The sequence below is a fragment of the Dryobates pubescens genome, chromosome 1, assembly GCF_014839835.1.
Source record: "Dryobates pubescens isolate bDryPub1 chromosome 1, bDryPub1.pri, whole genome shotgun sequence".
Classification (NCBI taxonomy): domain Eukaryota; kingdom Metazoa; phylum Chordata; class Aves; order Piciformes; family Picidae; genus Dryobates; species Dryobates pubescens.
Window position 1 is genome coordinate 46,474,336 of NC_071612.1, and position 21,297 is coordinate 46,495,632.

Below are 21,297 nucleotides of genomic sequence, written 5' to 3' on the forward strand. Positions count from 1 at the left end.
TGATGTGTCTGTGTGCAATGCAAGCACTTGCTTCTCATCCCAGTCAGTCACTGACCACCACATAGCGCAAGTACGAAGAGTCTTGGAAAACAACATATGGGCTAGATTATACAGGAGATTATCTGAAGGGGGTTGAATGATGTTGTTTGGAGAAACATAGCTAAGTGTGTGGCAGCTGACTCTCTGTCCCCTTTTCTGCAAGCCAGCTGCTTAGCAAAACAAGTGATAACACCAAGTGCCTAGTTGTGGTGTTGGGCTGCACTGAAGATAACTTGAGTGCTTCTCTGAGGGGAAGATGGTGTCTGCTTTCCTAGCAACCCACCAGGTAGCCCTCAAGCATCTCAAACTTCTGGTTTGATCTGAGTATTGGAAAACCATTTTTCCATACATGGACTTTCAACAGGTAGAAACAGCACCTTGGGGATGTCAGCCCCAAAAACCAAAGACTTTTGTCCTGGAAGAATTTAAAGCAAATGCCTGAAAAGGTGGGGAGCAAAGAAAATTTTGTTGTGGCTTAAAAACCCCAAACACCCCAGTCACCATGGAGTAGAAATCTAAGTAGAATCCCATCTTTATTGCCTTAGCTGTACACCAGGAACATCTGGAAAAGGGGGCTGAACGTGTGCTGAGCCCTGAGCGAGAGTCAAGAAGAGCAAAGCATAGAGAAAACGGCTTTGAGTGGCTGGCAGAGTCTTGCTGCCAAATGAGTGCTGCATAGAAAGGATTGTTCTAAGTGACTTGCCTGGTGAGCCTCTGTGTAGCCAGCAGCTGGTGACTGTAGGAGAGAGATCACACTGTCTCAGTTTCTGGAGAGTGATTTGGAAGGGAGATACTGGAGGAGATGGCAACTGTTCTCTAGGTGCCTTCTCTGGTCGAACCTGGCTGAAATGATGAGATGGCACTGCTGCAATGCTCACCAGGCTGCCTGGGCAGTGCCTGCACTGTTTTCCCCGGAGATGAGGTACCCAGGCAGAAGCAAGCTGGGAGCAAATCCCATTGCGAAGGGGAGGGCGGCCGCAGCTATGGCAAAGCCGACTTCCTCTAACGGCGCAGAGCCACCTGACGGGCGCTCAGCCGCAAGGGGAGGGAGTCGGGCGTTCAGGGCTGCAGGGGGAGCTCTGTGCGCGTCCGGCTCTGCCTGTGTCCTGCAGCTGCTCGGCCATGGGCACTCGCCTGCGGCTTGCCGCGCTCGGGGGGACGGCGCTGGCCGTGGCGGGCGGCGCGGTCGTGGCGGCCTGGGCCTGGGCCCGCCTGCGGAGACGAGCAGCGCCGCTCGCCGCCCGCCCTGCCGCTGTCGTCGTCGCCGCCGCCGATCAGGTACCGGGACCGCGTCGGGGATGCAGGCGAGGCCGCTGGGTCGGGGGCCGCAAACGGAGTCACCCTGGGCTTTTCAGCGGGGTCACGCCGACCCCTCTTGCCTCGGTGCGACCTGGCCCCGCCGCGCCCCTCGCGTTTCACGGAAGCCCCGGAGGGCGGCTGTGCTTTAGGCCGGGGGAGGCGGCGGGGCCTGAGCCGGCGACGGGGCGGGGCGGATAGGCCGGGTCCGCTGTCTCCGCTGTTCTCCCGGGCTGCGGGTGGTCTCGCCGGGCGGGCTGGGGCTGCGGGTGTCCCTGGTTTCCCATCGCCCGACCTGCGCGGCGGCTGGCAGCTCTGCCTGCACCGACCCCCTCTTGACTGTGAGGTGGCTTTGGCTGTTTCTTCCAGACCACTTGTTATCACTCCTTTCCCCCCTCAGTCCGGCTTCACACAAGCCCCGGCTGCCTGGCTGAGTGTGCTGCCCCTCTCTTTGCAGGGTAGAGGACACAGCAAGCAGATACTGGTGCTGGGCCTGGATGGGGCTGGGAAGACCAGCGTTCTCCACTCCCTGGCAACTAACCATGTGAAGCGCAGTGTGGCTCCCACCGAGGGCTTCAATGCCATCTGCATCAACACTGAGGAGTCCCAGCTGGAATTCCTGGAGAGTGAGTGAGCGAGCCTGTGTTACTATGGAATGTAAAATAAGTTCCTATCCTGTGCTTCATGTTTTCCTTGTACCTGCTCTCTTTGGGGATTCTGCTTTCCCATCCTGCTTCTTGAAGGAGGTGAGGAAGTCTGTGTTCATTCAGTCCAGTCCTCTAGGGAGTTGTTCCTGGAGAGAGTAGGGCAACAAGGCTGATGGTGTGAAACCAGCTCAGGGTCCCCATTGAGTCTTGTGTTATGGTCCACAGCCATCATGTGTTGTACGTCTTTTTGATGCTTATGCCTGGCAAATGACAAGAATGGAGAAGGAATAAAAATAAAATGGTTAAAAGAAGAGAGGAGGAAATGAAAAGCTTTGTACCCTTTTTGTTCAAAAGCCTCCTTGTGGTGTTTTGTAGTCTTTAATGGCTTTTGAATGTCTGTAATTTTTTTTGCTAAACATTGTGATGTCCTTAGCACTGATTTTTGGGTATTGCCTGTGCCTGCAGAAAACATCTTCTGTGGTGGTTTCGGAGTGTCACAGCTGTTCTAGGTGCAGCTAGCTGACAGGGAAGGTAGAGGCTGTGAGGCTGTGGAGTGAGGTCAATCCCTGGTACAGAGAGGCTGCTATCCTAACCTCATCAGTGCCCACCTTCTGTGGAGGCAGAAGCTGCTCTTCCTGCTGTTTCTGCATTGTGCTGTACCAGTGCTCAACTGGCTTAGCTGGCAACTAGCCCATAGATACCTCCCTACCTTTGTCAGCAAGCCTAAAGGAGTTGTGCTGTTCCAAGGTAAGTCTTTGGGATGTGTGGGTGAGGCTGCCAAAGCAGAGTTTTATTCCCAATCCTACTGCCAGAGGAGTCTCTGGTGTGTCTTGGGGAAATCATCTTTCCAGAGATATTTTGTTTGTGCTCATCTCCTAGTAGGTAAGAGTTACCTGTGTTTCTATCTGGGAGATGCTTTGTGTAGCTGAGCCAAGAGAAACCCACAGTATCTCTGCTCCTGCCTGGGGATGGCCTAGGCCCAGCTCTGTGCACCCCACAGCAGAACCTTGTTGTTTCTGAGTCATCCTTCCCTCTTTGGTCCAGGTTGATAGTGACTGAGATGTGATGGCTGCGATCTCACCCATGGGAAATGAAATGTCTCAGGCCAGTTTCAGCCAGGTAAATCCATGCATGGCTCTCTAATCTGGTTACTTATCCAGTCTGTACCATTGCCTAGTCCAGGGGTTAGCAGCCTGTGCTGTGATCACATGGCACAAGATGATCAGCTGACAGCAGGGTTTTTATTTTGCTGTCTTAAACTGAAAACGTCTTTTTGTTTGTACCCTCAGGTGAGTGAGTGGTATCTTGCTTGTGCAAAGGATAGGAGCTCCAGGTTTCTGCTGAGTTCCTACTGGTTTATAGAAAAAACAAAATAACAAAAATCTTGTCTGTGAGGTTGCTGACCCCTGGGTTATGCTATGCATGAATGCACTTAACAGAGGGAACAGTGTTGAGCCCCCAAAATCAGTACAGAATCAGAGGCATCTATCCCAAGAACAATGTGTCAGTCAGCCTTTTGGCTTCTTTCCACAGTGGCAGAGTTGAGGTTCTGCCTGCAGATACACTGGGGCTCTTGAAGAAGAGGCAAGTAAGCCCTAGCAGAGACGTTGCTCCCTTTTCTGTGTTATTTAAATTACTGAATAGAAAGCAAAGTTGCTTTGAAACAGAGCAGCCACTAAGGGCAGTAAAAGGTGTCTGACTAGCAAACCAGTGTTGAAAAGAGCTCCTATGTAAGGCAGGAGACAATTAAGGGGAAGCCCAGATGAATTGCCTTGAAAACTTGCTACTTCTGGGAGACTTGCTAATGCTTTTTGAGTACCTCGCTGCTCTTGAGTAAGTGGTTCTGCAGTGTACCTAGGGGAAGACTCAGCTGAAGACACATCTGAAATATTTCTACTGCTATTAAATTCAACAAACTACCCAACTCTTTTTGTCCCTACATGGGAAGAACAGTCTCAAGCAACTTGCTGCATATTGTTTCACTATGGAACTGTTGTAAGGCTTGGTTTTGAAGGTAGACTTCTTTCTCTGTATGCAGGAGAGAAGAGCTTAGTTAGAAACGGATCCTTGACAAATGTGTCTCCCAGGAACAACCTGAAGTGTCTGCTGGGGCTTGATTTTTCTCTCTTTCTAAGCACCTCTGGTTATTGATGGTATGAAAGCTGTAGGAGTTTTGAACTAGATGCTAGTGTCATACAAATCTGATGAGAGAGTTCTCCCTACCTCAGTGCAAAATTTCTTTGGGAATTGTAGACCTGCTTTATCTTAAGGTAGAGATGGGCATGTAGAGATAGGTTATGTGAGGAGACTCTTGCATGGTGTTTATGGACACAGAACCTCCTTCTGCTCTTCTTCCTTACTTGAAATCAACACCCAGCAAGGCAGAAAGCAGCCATAAAAAAAACCCTGAACCCAGAATCCTCCCAAAATAAGAGCTTAAAATGGAAAAGTTGGTGTTTTTTTTGTTTGGTTGGGGTTTTTTTTGTTGGTTTTGTTTATTTTTTTTGTTTGGGTTGGTTTGTTGTTTTCTTCATAGAGCATATGTATATGCCTGCATGGGGCTTGACTGGGGAAAACAAAGCTATTTCCAGTCTCTCATACTGTAGCCCAAATACTTTGATTTTTTTGGTATCGCAAATACCTTGCGTTTTCAGCCCAGGGCCTGCTGTCTGGCACCTCTGGGAGCGGTGCTGCTTGGATTACTTGGTGAATCATGTGCTGTTGTCTTCTCTTCCAGTTGGGGGCGGTGAGTCTCTGCGTTCCTACTGGAAGATGTATCTCCCCAAAGTGCTGCTGTTAGTCTATGTTGTGGACTCGGCTGATCATGCCCGACTGCCTATGGCGAAACAGCTGCTTCATCAACTGATCCAGAACAACTCCACCCTGCCGGTGGTGGTTCTAGCCAACAAGCAGGTAAGAGTTCCCTGCTGCTAGCTGAGCTTGGGCTGGCAGCAGCTCTGAAAACAGCAACAAAGCCTTTCAAAGGAGGCTTCATGCCTTTGTGAAAGCTACGTTGCTGGGGGATGAGGGTCTTTCTGGGACACCTGTGGAGCTTGAAAGAAAAGCTGAGGTTGTGTTTTGGATCTTCAAGACGCAGGTCCTGTGCTCAGAGACAGTTTAATCAGAGCTGTGGGTGGACATGATGCTAAAAGCTAATTGCAGAGTTGGAATGTTTGAGAGCTACAAGGGAGACCCCAGTTTGACGTGAAGTTAGGTTTCGGTTCTGAATGTCTGTCTAGAAGTATCACCTAGCAGCAGCTGCAAATTTAAGCACCATTATTTGCCTTCAGATTGTCTGGTTGGTTGCTAAGGTTGCTGCTGAAGCATGAGAGGACAGCAGCTTTCCTCAGAAGGCAGTGCTGTTTCCTAAGATCTTTGTGAAAGTGTAAATGACTGGTGCTATACTTGGCATAGAACTGTGCCTTTGGTGCAGTCAGGTGATACCAGGGTTTGTAAGCCCAGATTTTCTTTTATGAGGGCTGTGTGCTAAATTTGTTCTGTGTTGTTACTTCCTAAATTTCTAGTAACTTAAGTATGTTATTAGTAGTCATTTATGTTACTCTTGAATGCAAGTGGAGGCTTTGGCTTCTTCAAATACAGGTGCTACTACTCAGTCTCTAGGTCCTGGAGTCAAAAACACTGATGGCTTGGGAGGTACGCAGGGAATGACTCTTGTAGGTTTGCCCTGTTCTTGTAACTCTGTGCTGGGTGCCCAGAGTCTTAGACCTGCAAGACTTTTTTCTGCCTGTTATCAATGGTCTGATGTTATTACCAGACTCACTGGAATTAGAAGAAACAGAACTGTATCCTTATTTCTTTGGGAAGAATTAGATTAAGGTTAAACTTTTTTTTTTCCCCCCTAAAGCATTTTAGGGCACGGCAACTTGATCTCACAGAAGGAGCATAAGAATAGTGTCCCCAGAGCCTTTGAGACCCCACCCCTCCCTGTACAAAGTCAGCAGCTCAAAGCAGGAATGGTTCTGCAACCTCTTGCAACTAACAAGCTTGTTCTGTTTTTGTGTATCAGGACCTTGAAGGAGCCTATTGCATCACCGATATCCACGATGCTCTGGCACTGTCTGATATTGGGGATGAGAGGAAGATGTTCTTGATTGGTACCCATGTGGCAGAAGATGGCTCTGAGATCTCCTCCAGTATGAAGGATGCCAAGGAGCTGATAGCACAGCTGGTTTTGGAATCACAGTGACAGCACTTTTCCTGCAATGTGGCACTGTTAGTTGAGGGAGAGGAGGTGTTAGTGTATGGTCAGTTTGCTCTGTGGCAACTGAAATGTAGAGGTATCTTTTCCTTGTGGGTGTGAAATTCCTCTGAAAATGATATGTAGCTGGTGAGAAAATCTAATTTATAGTGGTTTGAAAGTACATTTGAAAAGTAGTCTATTTTTTAGTGTATTTGTAGGGGAAAGTTAATCTCTTGGACAGCAGAGTTAAGGGGATATATAGCTTAGGTGGGTGGTGATAGCTTCTTGTCAGGTGGAAATCAGTCTTGTCAGGACTTTAGTGAACACAACTGTATCCAGTGAATTTAACCTGGCTTGATGTCTCAGGATTAAATGGAAATGTTTATTTCACGAGTTTTACAGAACGCTCTTAACAGTGTTGTTCTGTTAAAGATGAGACCTCACTTCTTGATGATGTCAGAAACCTGAGGTGCTGCTTGTGACTAGTATTTTTGACAGTGACAATTTTTGTTGTTGCTTTATCAGAGGCAGCTTTCCAGAGAGTGGCAAACTGACCTCTGGAAATTGGGTTTGTTACTGCTGCTTAAGTGGGTAAGAACAAGACAATGAAAGCAGTAAGACATTATTTCTGTGTCTACAGAGGAAAACCAAAACAGTGCAATTTAAACTAGTGAATGGAAGTATTTAAGCTGAATTAGCACCAAAGAAGGGAGATGCCCCCATCATGCTCAGCAGTTTATGTGGGTTTATTCCAGGTTGTCCTCCAGAAAGTAATCTTGCATGCGAAAAGAATGTTGTTTTTAAAGAGATGTCTATTAGCACAGCAGCAGGTGAGGAAGATGAGTTGCATCACCCTCCCAGTGTCTTTGTAATTACACTCCAACAATGTGATCCAGAAGCAGCGATGTGAAGGACCTGCTCTGTGGCCGCGGTCATTGTACGCAGCGTTGGGGGTTTTGTCCCTTGGAAAAGACACATAAAGCAGACGCTGTTACCCTGCCTGCCGTCCGGGCCTCATTTACTCGCACGGGGCGCGCTGCAGGAGGCCGCTTCGGGCAGCCGCTAGTTACGCGCATCTCGCCCGGCCGGGCTGCCTGCCTCTGGCAGGGGCCAGCCCTGCCACCCCGGGGTCCGGCAAGGAACGGCCTGGCAGGGAGCGTTGCCGTGGCGACAGGAGCGCGTGCCTTGGCGGCGGGCGGGCGGCGCGCCGGTGTGTGTGGAGGGGGCGGCGAAGCCGTTGCCCTGGCACCGCGGCGCCGAGAGGTTCCCCGAAATGGCGCCTGCCCTCCCCGTAGTGCCGGTGCGGTCACATCTCTGTCCCCTTCCTCTCTTTTAAAAGCCAGCGAGCTGGTTTGTTCGGCCCCAAAGTCCCAGTTTCATACAGCCACCGTTGCTCCGTGGCCCTTGAAACGTCTCTTTGAGGTTGCTGAAGGCAATGGCAACGGGTAGCTGCCCGAGCAAGATCTGCAGTGGCTGCAGGTGCTCCTCCCGGGAGGAGCACGCTGGTGAGGGGACGAGGTGCTGCATACCCGCAAGTGCACTGCTGTGCTGCTGCATCGGGAAGGTACCGGTGAAAACCAGTATAAGTGACTGCCAAGCGCTTGTATCCCAAAAAGATGCAAAAGGTTCATCTCATTTGTGCTCATTTTCCAATGAAGAGCAGGCAGCCCAGCCTGCAAGTGTTACTGAGGTTCTAAGTTCATCTCTGCTTCACTCTGGAGTTCCCTGTTGCTTGCCTGCATACTCGTGTGACCGGTAAGAAAACCTCCCAGCCCCGGCCTCCTGGCTGAGTGTCCAGGCCATGCCCCACATCTCTTTGGGAGGGCTTGGTCATGGATTTACACAGAGCAGCATGTTGATGTATTGAATGGCACTGTGATAAACAGAGGAAATGATGCCTGGGTTTGTCCTTCCTGCTTCTCTTGATAAAGAACATCTGACTGTCCTGCCCCTTCACAACAGAACCCTTTTCTTTACAAGGAGTTGATCTCAAAGGGAGTTGACACCCCACCCCCTCGCCCCCCCCTTAAGCAATGGGTCTGTGTGAGCTCAGCACAGGGGAGGTGTCTCTGTGTCCAGCTGCAGCAAGGCCTCTGCTGAGAAGCATGAATGGGATCAAATACAAAGGTTCTCCCGGGCCTATCCCTTTGTCAATGAAGTGGCTTAACTCCAACCTGCAGAGCTCCTGCAGGTGCATCCTGTGGGTGTGCCTGTCTAGTTTTTGCCATGATAAATGAGTAGAAAGTAATCTTTTGTAATTGGAAAAACCCAAACAACTTAATGCTTGTCAAGTAAGTTGAGTGACTTGATTTGGACATACATTCATACATCCTGATTCATTGCTTGGCTGGATAGTGATGCAAGCTTTGCATAGCAGTGTCCCAGCCAGTGGTGTGGGGCTACAGGGCCACGTATACTTTGTGCTAGATTTGGCTGTGACTATGTGGTGGATCCATGCCAGTGGTGGAGGAAAAGCAACAAGCCTGTCTGCAGGGAGAGGGTGCCACCTCTGCGATATAGCTAGGCTGAGGGGACACCTCCATGTGCTAATCCTTCACCTCCTTGCACCTTCACAAGGAGAAGCCTCTGAGGAGCTGCTTGACAATGAACAGCTGAAACTGGTTTTTTGGCTTACAAAATGATGGCTGACTTCCAGAACATGTCCCATCTTGAAGTGGTAGCAGGAGGCCAGTGTCCCACAGGCAGTTCCCTCAGTGGGAGCTGTGTATTTGCAGTGTTGTGACCCGTGGTTAGGAGCAAATGGGGAGATAAATCAGCAGTCATCTTACAGGGAGTGTTTGGTGAGGATGCTCTAAGAGCAGCCTGCCATTCCAAAGGTGTTTGTGGTGCTGAGCTCTCTGGCAAGCTTTTGGTAGGGCTCAACATCTCATTAGATGTATCAGCCCCATCAGAGAAACCACAGGTGTGTCTCCAAAGCAGAGACCGTTTTATGTCAGCAAATACCTCTTTCTTGGTGTCCTAGCTCCCCTCTAGGGTGGCACTACCTTATTACTGGGGATACTAAGCAGAGAAGCAGTGCCCCAAGTATGCACCTTCTGTGCCTTTTCCATGGCTGGCCACTTCCATGGCTGCCTGCATTGTATGGTGGTTTCCCAGCTGTGAGGAACACAGCAATCCCAGTGTGTGGTATGGGCTTGGTCCGTGACACCAGGGAGTTCTGCAACACACTTGTGACACTGGCATCATCTTGTTCTCTTCTTTGTGCTCCGGCTCACAAAGCACAAGCGCTTCCCGCCCACTGGGATTTTGGGCCTGGGACATTTGAGCAGCAGGAGCAAACAGCAGTGTCTGATCTTCCTGAAAGGTTTTGGTCTGATGAATAGTCAGTAAAAAACATTTCACTGCTGCTACTGGTGCACAGACCTGGCATATTCCTGTGTTTTCTTAGCTCCTAAGACCTCTGTACTAAACAGACTGAAACAAAATGATAAACAGAAAAACATGTCTTCACCTGTGATCCTAAAGCCATGTGGGAGCAATACTGTCTCCATGGTGCCTTTTTAGGAAACCACAAGGATGTTAATAACAGGTGTTTCTGTTCGTTTGGTCTTCTGTAGGCTAGGAGATCAGCTATCTTCTACCTTCTGGGGTTGCATGGCGTGTTACTAACCAGAAAAGTACCTTCCCCCACTCCCTGCCTTGTCCCAAAGGGACCCTGCAGTGTGGGCAGAATTGCACATTCATATCTCTGCAATCCAAGAGATAGCACAAAAATCTGTGGGCTGAGTTCACCAGATTAAATGGATGGAAAGTTACTTGGAGAGAGAGATCCCTTAAATGTGCTCATAAGGGATGCCTTGCAAAAGAATGGGTGTTGAAGAGTGTGTTATGGCTTGGAGGACAGCAGTAGCTTGTTTATCCTTTGTTGGTTTAACAGCGTGTTTGTATTTTGTGCAGTTTTGACAGGATTAAAAACCTTGCAAAACCCAAGAAAGCTGCTTGTGCACATGACCCCAGGTAAGGAGATGGCCGGATGCTCTTCGCTTAAGGGCTGGGGACTGATGGGGCCTAAACTGGTGGAGGCCCTTTGTCTTTGTTTTTGCTACTACTTTCCTCTCAAGAGCAGAAGTGGTGTGTGAAGAGCTCTCTTCAAGTTGCATTTTCATATTTTCAATCTGAAGACTGGGCTTGACCCAAGTCTTGCCTTAGATGCCCCATAGGGATGTTGTGGGACAGGATGGTGCTGTGGTACAATTAGGCTGGACCTCACTGGAGCTGCAGGCTGCTGTGCACTGCAGGACACAGTTCAGTTTTAGGAACAGAGTTGCTGTCTGTATTATAGGGTCAAGCTATGGCTTGACAAGACAGGGCAACAATCTCTTGAAAATGTCTTTTCTCTGCTGTCTGGATGGGTGTCACTGTACTTGAAAAAGGCTTCACAGGTCCATCATCCTGCTATTCCGTGTCCTGACTACTCCAGTATCCTCCCCCACCACAGCTTCTCTCTCAGTGGCGGATAAGCAACTCCAAATTTGCTTTGGACACAGAAGAGTAACCACTAACATGCTGTAAAACCTCACCCACTTTCCATGGCGCACCTTGACCCTGATTTTTTTTTTCTGTCATACCTGTGGTATAGTTAGGTGGTAATGGTGAGGCAAGAAAAATGCCATCATGAAACTGCCCCAGGCCTTTCAGAGATGTAATGAAATGACCCTTCCTGCACACCCACTGGTAACTGTAATACTAAATTCATCACTTGCAGTCTCTTTTCATTTTGAATTGACAACAACCACCTGGACAGAGTTAGGAAATTCGGTTCCAGAGACGATGAGGGATCAGGGGATCTCAACAGTGCTTTACATCTGCAGCAAGCCATAGGGACTGTGTGTGCCACGTTCTAGGCAGAGAAGGGTAAACCCCAGGAAGCACATTTCACACATGCATGGTTCTAAAATTTCATACCCTTGCTGTTATTGCTAGGCTTGTGTGGGGCAACCAAGAGACAATCTGGCCCCTCTCACGAGGTGCTGTGTCAGCTCGACTATTCCCAAGAACAGCAGCACTGGCCAAGCCCAAGAAAGATTTTAGCAAGAACCAGTGCAGGTCAGTGATGTGGTAGCTCATCCTGGGGCAGCTGAGGTAGCTCAGAGGATGCTCTCTAATCAGGGAATCCCCCTGGCTCCCTGGGGAAGGGGAGATGCTATCTCCTTTCATGCTACTGCTGCTCCACAGGGAGTTCCATGCCACTGAGACCCACCAGGCTGTACTGGTGCTTGGAACAGGCCATCTGTAGCAGAGATGGCTGTGGGAGGGCCTTTTGCAACATGTGGTGGTTGTTGTTCTGATAAGAGCTCTGGGTTTGGATCAGCTGCCATAGGAGTCAGTCTTGATCTCAGTATGTAAGCATGTGGGACTGTGTTCCTCTGATGTGACCAAAAAACCCCACCTAACAGCTTTGTTTGGGAAACAGAGACATCATGTACATGCATGCTTTGACAGAAACATGTATGTGTCACATCTGTGCATACAGAAGGACTGTCTGTCCCTAGGGTTTTCCCTGTCTGTAATGGGAATACTGATGCTGATGCTGTGATGCTGATGCGGTAATGCTGATGCAGCCCAGCCAAGCACCTTGACACAATTAGTGGTCCCCTGCATCCTCTTGGAACCTGGCCTAAATCTTGAGGATGAAGGTTAGGACGTGCTACGAACAGAAAAATCTTGCAGCATCCTGCTGGCTGGAAAGAATCCAAGTCTCTTGCCTTGAGTTAAAACTCTGCTATCACAACATGGTGGAAAAACTAGCCTGTATTTGGGAATAGGAGTGAAAAATTACGTAAAAAATGTAAACGTCAGTGGCATTGGATGCTGCTGCATTACTTGATGCAACTCATCTGTAGCTCTGTGGGAGGGGTTGAAGCTTCTTCATAGCCAGGATGGTGTTTGCTTGTCTGTACTAAGTCCTAGCAATAAGAATGGAGATGAAACAGTCTTGCCCTCTTGGCTTTCCTCTTCCTGAAGGGATGTCAAGACAACACATTTATTGTTTTTTCTCCTCTGCTACTGTCATCTGTTCAGAGGCTCTCATTCTCCTGAGACCTTCTGCCTCTGACTAACAGTATCTATCAGACAGCTCTTTTTGCCTTTCTGCTCATCCCTGCTCATCCTTTCCCTGGTGATGACAGGCATCTTCCAACAGTTGTGGCTGATGGGAAGCTAGATGAATGTGCGCTAGGGGTGATCCTAGGACGAAAGGATCTGTGAGAGCACAAGGTGATATTAAGCCATGGAGACAAAGAGATTGCTAAATTGGCAGAGTTGAACAACAGAGGTGCTGCCAAGATTATGTTGTGGAGTGGCTTCTTGAAATGGTGAATTTGAAAACAATGCACAAAGCATGCTTAAAAGAGGACTCTGCATATATAAATGTAATTTACTTTTAAAGTCAGGACATCTCAAGTATAAATGCCCACTTGTTCGTGGCTTTTCCCGGTGCACTGATGTCAGCTTTTGTACATGCAGCAGACATGGATGTTTAACTGGACTTAGCAGACCATCTGCCAGGATCACATTCTCTGTCATTTGCCTTTTACTAACTCCTTTGTCCTGTTCCTTAAGACCCCTCTTTGTGTACAGCTGTGGACGGGAATCAACGATCTGGGAGCGGCCCCCAGTAGCGGATTTTGGCTTCCTTTCTGATCGGCTGCGGAAGTTGTCTGAACCTAAAAAATGCCAAGCTGCTTACCTGCAGCAAAGGTGAGAGCCCAAAAAGTCTGTAGGGTGCTCCAGGTAGGGTCTTGGGTCCTATAGCATCCTATAACAGCTTTAAAGTCATAAATACAGCAACAGAAGATGGAGATAACAGGGTGTAAAATGCAAAGCAGGAACTCTGCATAGGGAATAGGATCTCTGAATTCTCTTACTGGTTTAGTAGGTTCTACTCTAGAAATGGCCACAAGACAAGGCTGCCTTTTACTGCAACAAACATAAGTCTTAAACATCCCAGCTGCAGCCTGGTTTAACCAGTGGGTGGGGATATCTGAGTAATGGTACCACAACTCCCTGCTTCCAGACCTCGCCAATCCCCTGAGTGGCTCGTGTCACCAGCTGCACGGGGGTATAAGGCCTCCCCACGGATCCTGGAGCTTGCTCTGCCTAAGGTGCTGCACCCAGAGTTCCTGCCAGCCAGAGAGGTGAGGAGGTGGTTGAGTAAGATTTGGAGGAGACAGTGATGCAGCAAACTGTCTGGAGTTTTTGCACCCTGTTTCCTGCCCCTTGATGTGCCCAGTGTATGCAATGAAGAGAAGCTATCTGGTTCTGCTGGAGTTCATGGTACTGAGAGAAACTGCTTTTTCAGAGCAAGAGGCTGTCTTTGGAGATCTTTCTGCTGAGAGGCAGAAAACAGTCAGACTGCAGCAGCCTAGAATAGCAAGAGAGCCAAGGGGAGCATCTGGGCTGCATCCCTTGATAAAGCACCCTGGGAAAGTGGAGAAACCTGATGGGAATGACATGTTTAGCTCCTAGGGAGTATAGTCATGTTTGTAGTTGGGCAGCTGTGCTCCTATTTATGTATCCAGGGAGCATGAGTCTGCAGACACCATGTATATTTTAACAGTGTTTTACCAGAAGCCTAATGTAGTGGTGAATTTGTTAATCTGTTCCTTTTAGGCAGGTTCTTGCATTGGCTGAGGTGAAAGGGCTTGGGGCAATCTCAGATTGCTCTCATTTCTGTGGCAAAAGTGAGGTTTTCTGGCTGCGGTCTCTGGGCTGGGCAATAAGGGAGGCTGTGCTGGAGCAAGCCTTGGCATCAGTCACCCTGTGAAAAATAGGGGAAGAAGTCCTAGGCAGGAGCAGTAACCACTTTTGCTGTAGGAATGCAGTTAACTGCACCAACATTTTTACTCAAATCTGAACATCCTTGATTAGCAGGGAGATTATTTGATTCAGCCAGGAATATGAATATGAAAACACTACTCTGCACTTTTACTTTGCTACATAGGCTCTCATTATAGACATTTATCTCCTGGCTGAGTGGGTGACAACTGGGCAAAAAAATAATATTGGCTAGGATCTACCCCAATAGCATCAAAATTATCTTATAGGACAGGTGAAAAAAAACCAAACAGGTGCTGGGAAACGTGACCATGTATGCAGAGGAAGGATGCTGGGGGCTCACCCCTTTGAGGGGGAGTGTGTCCCTGTGGGCTGCTGTGGTTGAGTTCTGTGTCTGGACATCTCTTCCCCCGTTCTGAACCCATGCAGGTGCCAACACAGGTTACAAATGCTGCAGCCTTAGCCAAAGCATCCTCACGTTTACGGCTTCTTGCAAAGCCCCGGGTCAGGGAGGTGAACTGCTGCTATGAGAACATCTGTCCTGAATCTGTCATTCGTCCGGTAAGGCAGCATCACCCAGGACCACACCGTGGTAGGGCTGTCAGGACACAGGTGCTCAGTTGGTGGTGTCTCTGTTCATGGCAGCCCTGAATGTGCTGCTGTCTGTGGAGCTGGTGTAGCTGCTTCCTGGGTTGCAGACCAGCACTTGTCTTCCTTTTGGAGCATGCACTGACTCCCAGCAGATATCCCCAGAGAAGAGCAGACCCATGCCTAGCCTTCAACTATGGGCATGGGGAGAGAGTGACAAGTATCTAATTGGTATCTCCAGTGCTGGGGGATGTGTTAGAGAAAGGGCTATGGATAAGATGAGGCTGGGAGGCAGGTTATGTGACTGGCCACACAATGATTTCTCCTTCCACAGCTTGTGTGGTGCCTGATATGGCTGTGGACAGGATTGTGTCCCATCTGTGTGAGGTCAGTGACTGTGAGCCTGGATACACTAAGTTGCAGGGTAGTCATCCTTGAATGCCAAGAGAACCTGTGAGGATCTTCACATTTTTCCACAGGTTTCCAAGTTTTCTCTGGAGGCAATTGCAAGTCCTCGGATCCTGGAGCTGGCTAGGGCAAAAGGATTGCATCCTAACTACGTGCCCCTGCGGGATGTTGAGTGGCCAGTGACAAAGGCTGCAAAGCATGCAGTGGCCACACCAAGGCTGGTGGAGCTGGCCCAGCCTTGCAAAAGGTAGGTGCTACTTTCCTGCTACAGGGAAATGATCACCGGCAGCCCAGTTGATGCATGTGTGGCACCTTGCTAATTAGCATTTGGCCAGTGTGATTAAGTCACTGCTCATCCACTTCCAAATGCATAAACTGTATATGGCTGAATGTACTAATTCTGCACGGATTATGTGTTGCCCAGCATGCCAGTGGCCTCATCCTGAGCTGTGTGAAGTGCTGGGTAGGATGTTTACAGAGACTAAGGGCATGCCTGGCCATGGTGGCTGTGGCAGCTTCAGTGAGAGATGATCAATCCATCTCACTAGCATCCTGGTGACAGCAGTGGAGACATGACTGCTTTTGTCCTTCCTTGAGAGTGAAGAGCAGGGTTCAGGTGGAGGTGTGTCAGCTGGCAGGCAGTTTTGAGAATTGGCCCTGCTCCAATCAGAAACGACCAACACTGTCCTCACTTCCCTAGGCCTTCTATGAGCTCAGCTCAGTTCAACCCAGATGCATTCACAGTGAAGGAGGCTGCTAAGAAGGCAACTTGTTCTGCTCGGATCCAAGAGCTGGCTCGTCCAATACAGCGCTGATCTCCCTAAGAAACACAACCTGCTGCTTGTGCCAGCTGTCTCCATCACTCCTTGGAACATCACCCTTTTTGAGCTGTGCTGGAAAACCTATTTGAACATGGTGCAGAGGCAGCACCCAGCAGGAACATTTTCTTATGAGCAGCCACTTTTACTGGGCTTATCAAGGGAGTTAAATAAAATGGTTGTTCCTTGAACAAAATAGTCACCAGGGGAAATGAACAGAATTTGGCTTAATGTGGGAAGCCTTGGGTTATATCTCGAGTTTATCACTCTGCTTATTTTTTGCTGTGATAGTTAAGCAATGAAACAACTGCTGGAGGAAGACACCACAGGAACTGTTCTTACTCATAAGTAAGTGTGGAGAACCAAAGCCAATGACATGCAGTAGATTGATGTAACACAGCACCTGACCTCGGGTTTCAAAATCTTTGCTGAAGTTTAGTTATGTGCTTGTGACAGAAGCAGAAGCATGAAAGGCTGCAAAATTTCAGATTCATGACTGAGTTGATAAGGTGCAAAGCTTTAGTAATGCTTTATTAAGGTGCAAACTGTAGAAATGCTGGGGTGGCATGTGCGTTGGAATTGGGCTTGGATTTGTGGCCCATTTTCTGAAGTGCCTGGAGAACGGGCAGATCCAGCCTTTCGCTTTGCAGGCATCTTTGGTACAAGTTATAGAGCCTGTGTGGCTCAGATACTTAGTTGTGTGACCCTGGGCAAAATAATAGTGCTCTGCATTGTGGTTTTTGGAGCCTAACTCAAAAAAGCACAGTTCCCCTCAGTCTAAGGAAGAAGGCATATTGCAAAGACCTTAGTCTTGAAGAAAATATATTGGTGCCAGACTCTGCAGGGCAAACTCAGCTCCAGGCAGGTCTTGGGGTGAATCAGTTTGGCAACTGAATTGCAGGAGAATGGCACAGCTTGTGTGGGACGTGGCACAGGGAGATTGCTTTTATCTGATTCCTAGGAGTTCAGTGTGCTTTGCACTGGCAGCCTGGCCACTGGTGAAGATAGTGAGGCCAGAGAAATACTCTGCAGCAAGGGACAAAAGCCATAAATGAAAGCATGTGGCAGTTTCAGTGCCAAGGTATCTTAATCTTCCCTGTGTTAAGCTGATTCTCCTTCCAAAGGAGTAGAAGCAGGTGACCACAAATCAGAAGAGGATTAATCAGAGGATTCACTAATTGATTCAGTAATCCACTAAGAAGGGGATTTTTGAACCCTTTTGAACAAGGTTAGGCCACTGGACAATGGGTTTGATTATTTGCTAGCTTAGGCATTGTCCTGTACCAGAATGGATGAGAGCCTGGGTTTTGTGCACGAGCCCCAGTGCAAGTGCATCCCTCAGGATTGAGAATGGCCAAGGCGGCAGCTGAGGTCTGACCCCGCTCACTGCAGAGAAACCCCAGAACCATCATCCTTTGCCAGCCTGGGGGGTATGCACCAGGGCTGTGTGAGCTGCCATGGATGGACCCATGGATGCCCTAGAAAAGGAAGGTTGCCTCTGTGTGTGGGCTATGCCTGTGGTGAGAGGGAAAACCCATGATGCCCACTAATATGACCTTTGAGAAGTGTTGCTCTTCTGGAGGAAGGAGTCTGCCTCCTGCCATCAAGGCAGGAAGCACAAGCAGGACCGTAACACAGTTCCTCTCATCAAAAAACTTTGGTTTTTATTAATCCATTGGGGAAAAAGAAAAGGCCAGTTCTTTCTTGTAACAGAAATGTGAGAAGTGCATTCAAGGGGAGCTTGGCTTGGTGTAATTATGGTGTAGGCACTTGGTTTGCCCATATCCAGAGCAGACAGTCTCGAACTAACCATGATCACCTGAACAGTACGTCCTGTTTTCCAGGTGACCTCCTCTCTGGATGATCTGTATGCTAAAGCTAGTACATGTACTTTGCCTCTGGCTAGCACAAGGAAAACAAAACTTTTCTCCTCCTTTCTACCTTTAAACCTTTCATGGCAGCTTTTCTGCAAGCCTGGAACAAGGGCATGAGACTGCCTTGCCCTGTGTAACCACTGTTAAGGGATGGGAGTCACTAGGTCGGTTCTGCAGCCATCAGAAGCTGTATACACACATAGACAATATTTTTTTCCTGGTTATATACATTTTAAATAAAACATGTTAAATAGCAGGGTATTACTTTGTATCTCAAAACCTATTGCAACAAAAGAACCCCAAGGAAATGCACTCTGAAGAGCTTCATCATCATTTATAGCAGGCAGGGGGATCGGAGCAGCATCCTCTAGTCCCTGACAGACCCACTTTCTGAGGGCAGCCCTTCAGACTTCCTCCACTCTGCCAGGCGCTGCATGAACCATCTCTGGGGAAAAAAACACACACAAGAAACTGAGTGCACTGGGCTGAGCAAACACTCCAAATACCCTTACTAAAGGTGCAGATGTGGTCATTATGTGGGGCCTCCTAATGGAAACTCGTGGTGCAGCCATCTTGTAGCAAGGCACTGCACTGCTCCCAGGCAGTGCCAGCTGCAGAACAGCTGTTCTTGACCAGTCTTGTTACCTGTGCACCTCTTTCAAAGTGATTTTTCTTGCTCACTTCAGACCTTGACAGCACGGGTGAGTCCTCATTTTATTGCTGTGAGTCTGGATTTTTCTTGCAAACAGAGAGGTTGGCTAAGAGGCTGCAAGATTATGTCTGTTTAGATGGCTAGAGCAGTGAAACAATTGCTGCACATCAAAAATTATAGGAATCAAAAGCTGACCTGCTTCAGAAAGGATGGGAGGGACAACACAGTGGCTCTCAACAAATTCAAGTACAAATGGATTTTAGAAATGCATTAAAAATTACCTTAGTCTTCAGCATGTCTAAGATAAGTCTCAGAGCTGCAGGTGCCACTTCACAGCTGCAGTGTCAAAGGTTAGGTAAAATGCATCTGGATAAAGCCTCACTCCCTCTGTAAGAAGAGAGCTCTAACTCATCTGTGCCGGAAGCACAGCTCGGCCTTTTGTTTGGGAATGTGCCTTTGATTTGCTTTGTTGCTGCTCATTTTGTTGCTATATTTGTTCATGGCTATTTGTGAAGCTATTGTGGTCCATAATGGTCTAAGTACGATGCTCTCTGCAAGTCACTCCTGCACTAGCACAGTCTTGGACCACATCCAGTCACATGATTGCCTGCTTAGCCTCCTCCCCAGAATTTTGCTTCCTGTCCTAAACCATCATCTCCTGTTGACTCAGGACATCTTTGCATCTCATTTTTACTTTTTTTTTTTTTTTTTTTAATATGAAAGTGGCTGCTCTGTCTAGCCTATAAAGCACTCCAGATGTCAGGAGCAATGATTCTCTGTTGCATGCAATACAGGCACTTTGCAGCACATCATCCCAGCTCAATCCTGTCCCTAACATGACCTTCATCTCCAGATCTCTAGGAGCCCCCTGGACTCATGGAAAAAGATAGCTATCAGGCAAGAATTTAAGACATCACCAGAGGTGGCCTGTGTTTATAAATTGGTTTAGGAAAAAAAGAAAAAGAGCAGTGTCATTTCTATGAAGGTGGAGTTATTTCAAGGGTATTGTCTCCTTAGTGCCTCAAACAAGCAGTAGACCCTACCTGTCACCAAAGCACAGTAGAGGAAGGCTCTCCTTTTCCACTTGACTGTCTGTGCAGTGGATGTTATACCAGCATCCTTTCCTGAAACAAGCTGAGTGCTGGCATTGCCTTTTTGGCGCTCTTATATCCCTTTGGCCTTGTCACTGAAAGCCAGGCTTGGCAGCTCTTTGGAAACTGCTGCTAACTTTTCAGAGGGTTGGATTTCTTTTTTATACTCAAAGTTGCTATGGGTCTAGCAGCTTCTAAAACACCTGCATCCAAAATGGCTGCACCACAACTTGAAGGAATTAGGAAGGAGTTGTTTGCTTCTGAGTCCAGTGTAGCCTGCAGGTAGCCTGATGGACCACAGGTCTTGATGGAAGGCTCTGACAGTGGCAGCCTGTCCTGTGGAGGGATACTTGGAGGCCTCTTTATCTCCTGGAGGTGCTGACAGACTTGCCTGTTGTCTGGGCTTGGGGATGCTGAGGCAGCTAATTGGAATGAGGGGGAGTGTGTGCAGACTGTACATGTCCCACCACACATCCTGCAGGAGTTGTGTCTATCCTGTATCTGTTTTAGAATGGCTGCGGTTTCTTCAGACCACAAAGCCTGTAGTGGTTTGGACAGCTGAAACTATCAGGAACGGGTTGGAAGGGCAGCATGCATGCGTTTTATATTCAGGGCTTCCCAGCCAGCCACTCTCAGGCTGTGCCCTTGTTCTGGCTGCACAAAACACTAGCCTGATCTCCAAGCCTGGGCTGGGACTGGGGCTCCAGGGCAGAGGGAGTGCAAGGATCCCTGTGGGGCACTGAGCTACTGGGCAGGAAATCATGGCTGTGGGACAAAGGGGCTACAATTACAGAGGAAGGGGCTTTGAGGATGGAGGGGCAGGAACATGTGGGGTGCAGGGAGATGCAGTGGTGCAGCAGAGCTCTCTGAGTACAGTGTAGGGTCGGGGGTGCACTGGGGGCTGCACAGGAGACAGTAGGGTACAATATGTATGTGGGGCAAGGAGCGCAAGAAGGGAGCATAGAGGACACAGATGAGTGGCAAGTACAGTAGGAAGTATGTGGAGGGACAGAAGGGTGCAGGGAGTAGTATGATAGAGAGCTGGGGACAGGCAGGAAATGTGTGGGGAGCATGTGGGGCGCAGAGACATGCAGGAGGAGCAGGGTTCATGCCAAGACCAGGGTTGCATGCTTACCAGAGTCTGCTCCTCAGAAAGCCCGGTCTCAGCTGCAATGAGGCACAGCATGGTGGGGTCAGGATGCTTGTTCACCTTGCAGAAGTTGTACTCCAGGATCTCCAGCTGCTCCTCAGTGGGAGTCACTGACTTCTCCGTGGCCATCTCCTCCTGGGGCAAGGCTATGGGGCCAAGCACTGCAGAAAGGGGCTGGTGTCATTGCCCAAGCTGGGAGTGGCCAGTGGGGCCACACCTGCAGAGTCCGAGATTCACCGTCCCCGTACCCAACAGCTTCCCCCTCCCCAGTGGCCTCTGTCTGCAGTAGGGTGCAATTCCCTTCCCAATGGCGTGCTAGGGATCTCAGCTAGGAACCCCAGCCCCCCAGCAACTCTTGCTTTAGTTTCAGCACTGTGGCAACTGCACCGCAGCGGCACCCAGCTGAGCTGTCTCACCATCCTTAGCTGGCAGGAAACTGCAGCCTGTTCTCTGTCCCAGCACTCCCCTAGTGCAGTATTTATAGCCAGTCTGAGTCCCGTGGGGACGATTCCTGTTTACAACCGTATTTAGGCTTGGGCGTCGCTTGGGAGTGATGTCACAGCAACGGGCATGTTCAGGGGGTTAATTTTAAAATGTTTATTAAAAACCAATATTTATCCTCTACATAAGAGGGCAGTATCTTATATTCAGATGTTTTGTTTTATTTTATCTTCTCTCCAGTGACCAGGCAAATTTGTGCAGGGTAGTCACAAACCAGAGGATGCAGGGTCTTTTG

At 48.8% G+C, this 21,297-nt stretch overlaps 3 protein-coding genes across 5 annotated transcripts in view; 2 read left to right on the forward strand and 1 right to left on the reverse strand.

Annotated features, from left to right (window-relative positions):
• IGFBP7 (insulin like growth factor binding protein 7) overlaps positions 1–21,297 on the forward strand; it is a 139,205-nt gene that overhangs the window by 107,918 nt on the left and 9,990 nt on the right. The gene's annotated exons all lie outside the window — the stretch shown is intronic.
• On the forward strand, positions 1,087–6,830 carry ARL9 (ADP ribosylation factor like GTPase 9). 3 transcript variants are annotated; one of them, XM_054165028.1, is made up of 4 exons: positions 1,087–1,317; positions 1,793–1,961; positions 4,720–4,895; positions 6,010–6,830. In XM_054165028.1, the coding sequence occupies exons 1-4, from the start codon at positions 1,162–1,164 to the stop codon at positions 6,187–6,189; spliced, it is 681 nt and encodes a 226-aa protein (XP_054021003.1). In that variant the 5' UTR covers positions 1,087–1,161; the 3' UTR covers positions 6,190–6,830. The 3 variants fall into 3 exon arrangements, with proteins under 3 accessions (XP_054021003.1, XP_054021011.1, XP_054021017.1); XM_054165036.1 differs by lacking the exon at positions 1,087–1,317 and adding an exon at positions 3,027–3,101 and having other exon boundaries at positions 1,862–1,961; XM_054165042.1 differs by lacking the exons at positions 1,087–1,317; positions 1,793–1,961 and adding an exon at positions 4,067–4,135.
• Positions 17,437–21,022, reverse strand: HOPX (HOP homeobox). Its single transcript, XM_009898148.2, has 3 exons — positions 20,978–21,022; positions 20,547–20,722; positions 17,437–18,113 (listed from the first exon to the last, which is right to left on the reverse strand). The coding sequence occupies exons 2-3, from the start codon at positions 20,688–20,690 to the stop codon at positions 18,036–18,038; spliced, it is 222 nt and encodes a 73-aa protein (XP_009896450.1). The 5' UTR covers positions 20,691–20,722; positions 20,978–21,022; the 3' UTR covers positions 17,437–18,035.